At 52.8% G+C, this 3,053-nt stretch overlaps 1 protein-coding gene across 1 annotated transcript; it reads right to left on the bottom strand.

Moving 5' to 3' along the window:
• Window positions 1-723: 723 nt before the first annotated feature.
• MONBRDRAFT_34803 (uncharacterized protein) lies at window positions 724-2,865 on the bottom strand (the record flags this gene model as incomplete). The annotated part of the gene is made up of 3 exons (XM_001750976.1): window positions 724-1,154; window positions 1,572-1,835; window positions 2,223-2,865. The coding sequence occupies 3 exons, from the start codon at window positions 2,863-2,865 to the stop codon at window positions 724-726; spliced, it is 1,338 nt and encodes a 445-aa protein (XP_001751028.1).
• Between the last annotated feature and the right edge of the window lie 188 nt (window positions 2,866-3,053).

The following is a 3,053-nucleotide window of genomic DNA, read 5'->3' as shown; positions in this document are numbered from 1 at the left end:
TTGAGCGGAGGCATCCTGGTGACCAACTGGTCCAAAACCAGCCAGGGCTTCTACGAAGCTCACCTCTCGGCTTGGAAGCCTCGGCAGGTCCTGCAACTTTGGGCCAACAATAAACGCCAGCGCCTCGCACGGACCTCAACCCTGACGTACCTTGCAGCTAACGCCAATGGTTTTACCGTGCGTCCCGAGGATCTCACGGCCGTCCCAGACAATCTCTCCCAAGCTCAAGCTGTCATGTTTGAGTCTTGGACAGCCAGCATCCACACTCTCCGTAGCATTGATCGAACATCCGGCAACATCAACTTTTACACACCGTACAACGCACAATGGGCTTCGTCCGCCGCCGGTGCTCGCTTCTATTGTACGATTCTAAGCCACCATGATTGGACTGCCTCCTCCCAAACCTGCTTTTTGTCTCTGTAAACTAGTCTCATGTATCGTTTATTCGTGCCTCTAGTCCAAAACACCATGGAGGCTTTGGATCATCATGGCGAATTCTTTTATAATGCTTCGACATACCGCCTCACTTGGTACCCCTCGCCAGAGTTGGACCTGTCAACTGCCACCGTCGTGGTTCCTCTTCTCACCGAGGTAAGGCTGATCAGGGCGCTCACCTTTTTCGCGAGTGTACCAGCGCGGCCAGCATGGGGCCACGTGTTTCACAAAACCGCTCTGTGCTGGTATAGCTGGTGACGATCAAGGAAGTGCACAACTTTGACTTTGTCAATCTTCAGTTCCAGCACGCTGCTGTCGACCTGTCCCCGAGAAGAGGCGAGTCGCAAAATCGTTATACACTCGCAGAGGCTGTGCACTTTGGTATCTAATGGCCACATCCATGTGACCTGTGAAGATTGAATCGTAGATGAGAGCAGCAGGTGAGGTTGCAGATTCTGCCGAGGCATGGACGACGCCTTGGCCAACGTCGGCAAACCAAGCTGCCACGACGGCCATGGTTTTTGCCTCGCTGAGCATGCCAATGGAGGCATTGGCACAAAGCACCGTGCCTTGCGTTGTACTCCAAGATAGTAGTAACTGGGGCACACGGACACCAATTATCACATTGGTGCTGGTGTCTGTGGCGTGGATATAGGTGGTACTGGTTTGAGGAGGGTGGAACGTCAGTTCACAGTTGCTGATGTATATGTCGGACCCAGCTGCAGTCACCAGGGTGGTGTTGGACACCATAGAGTAAATGACACTACCCACGAGAAGAACGTATCGACTTCTCTCGTCGATCAAAACGACAGACGTGTGAGGCAGGGCAAAGAGAATGGTGGGAGCTTTGACCAAGATCCTTTCGCTGTTCAGAATGGTCAAGTTCTAGGATGTGATCCGTTTGTGGTCAATTCACAAAGCAAACAGAGGAAATAGAAACAGGAGAGGTACAAAGTAAAAATGCCACTTCCGGTCTACGGGGCCGTACGTATATCTCGGTGGCAGGAACAATCACAATGTTCTACAGGCTTCCTTGGCGAGCGCCGTCAAGGATCACCAGACATCATCCTGCAGTCGTTGATCACGATAGTCAGGACTGGAATCTTCCAGTGTGTTCCAGCAGCTTCTGGACATACGTCTATGCTTGTAGTCCAATACCAAGCCACTCTGGTAAGGCGCAACGGTTACAGCTTTGTCGGTCCATGTGGTTGACAGAACAATGTGCGGGTTCTCGATCTTAATGTTGTGACTCATTTCAACCTTCAGCCCGGCAGCCGCACCCAGAGTCACAGGTATGATGAGGCCTGTTGCACTGCTGTTGGTCACGTTCCGCAAGGACACGGCAGTTGCAGACATAGACATATTTTGATAGACGCTTCTGGGATTGGTCGGTGAGCAGCCTGTTACACTTCGCGGCGATTGGCGTTTCGAATCTCAAGTCGTGCAGCAGAGACCCACAAAATAAGATCTTGGATCGTGGTCTCAGCAAGACGGGCGTTATCGTTAGCGCCGACGAGGACCATGCCCCCACCGTTGAATCTGGTGCACTGTGTGGCTTGGCCCAGGCGTATGTGGCTCAAAGTTGCAGCACCCAAGAGGGCGATGGATTCATTTTTGATGGCATCACAATCCAGTCTGGAAAAAACGCGGGCAGCAGCTCCATATTGATGAGGCTCGACCACAATGTCTCGCCCCAGGGGCTCACCCTGATCGCAGGAGCCATGTATTGCGCTATCTGTCATGGAAAACGACTTGGCCCCGCGGTTCAACCACCACCAATGCAGTACCCAAGGGCAGGTAATTGACAAGGAGGACGTTGGCAAGCTGACAAGAGCCTCCGCGCACGCGGATCATGGTCGTTGGCTCGTACATGTTGTTGTTGAAGGTGGCATTGCGCACCGTGACGTTTTGCCCAAAGGTCTCGAGGCCAACGGTGGCTTGAAGCCTTAAAGCAAACCGGTCAGAGCCCTGGAGGAGGGTGTTCCTGCTGATATGGTGAATGTAGACGGCAAGCGCCATGTTAAGCCCGACATTATCAGAGAAATGGCCAAAGACGGAATCCTCGACCAGGGTGTCGGTTCCAGAAATGTTGAGGCCATACCCTCCCAATTGCGCCAAGGACTTGACGTTGCGCATCATTGTATTGTTGGTCGATGGGCCCGGCATGATGTTGCATGTATTGAATCCAAGAGCAAAGGGGAGACCATCCGAGTTGAGGGCCCAATTGATGTTCAAGTTCTCCAACAGCGTGTCTGTGCCTTGAATCAGAAGAACGGTGGAGAGGCCAAAAAGGACGCTCTCCCGGAGTGTTGCATTGACCGCTTCCTCCTGAACGAAGATGCAAAAGTAGGCATTAACGTACACGTGGTTCGGTTGTTCCAGCCGATGGCAAGTGATTTGGTCCATGAGTACGTGGCTGGCAGCCGTCATGATACCCCCGCCAAAATTGGTGTGCGTCACGATATTGCGCAGCACGACGTTGGCAGCTTGCGTCGCATAAATGCTGGCATAGGTTGCGTGGAGACGTGTGGTAAAGTTTTCAACAAGTAAGTCGTTGCCGCGAACGATGGCCATTGGCGAGAAGTAGCCCATTGCGAAGCTCGCTCTGCTGGAGCAAG

This window comes from Monosiga brevicollis, genomic scaffold (genome assembly GCF_000002865.3).
Source record: "Monosiga brevicollis MX1 MONBRscaffold_57 genomic scaffold, whole genome shotgun sequence".
Lineage (NCBI taxonomy): Eukaryota > Choanoflagellata > Craspedida > Salpingoecidae > Monosiga > Monosiga brevicollis.
This window is presented reverse-complemented; position numbering and strand designations above follow the sequence as displayed.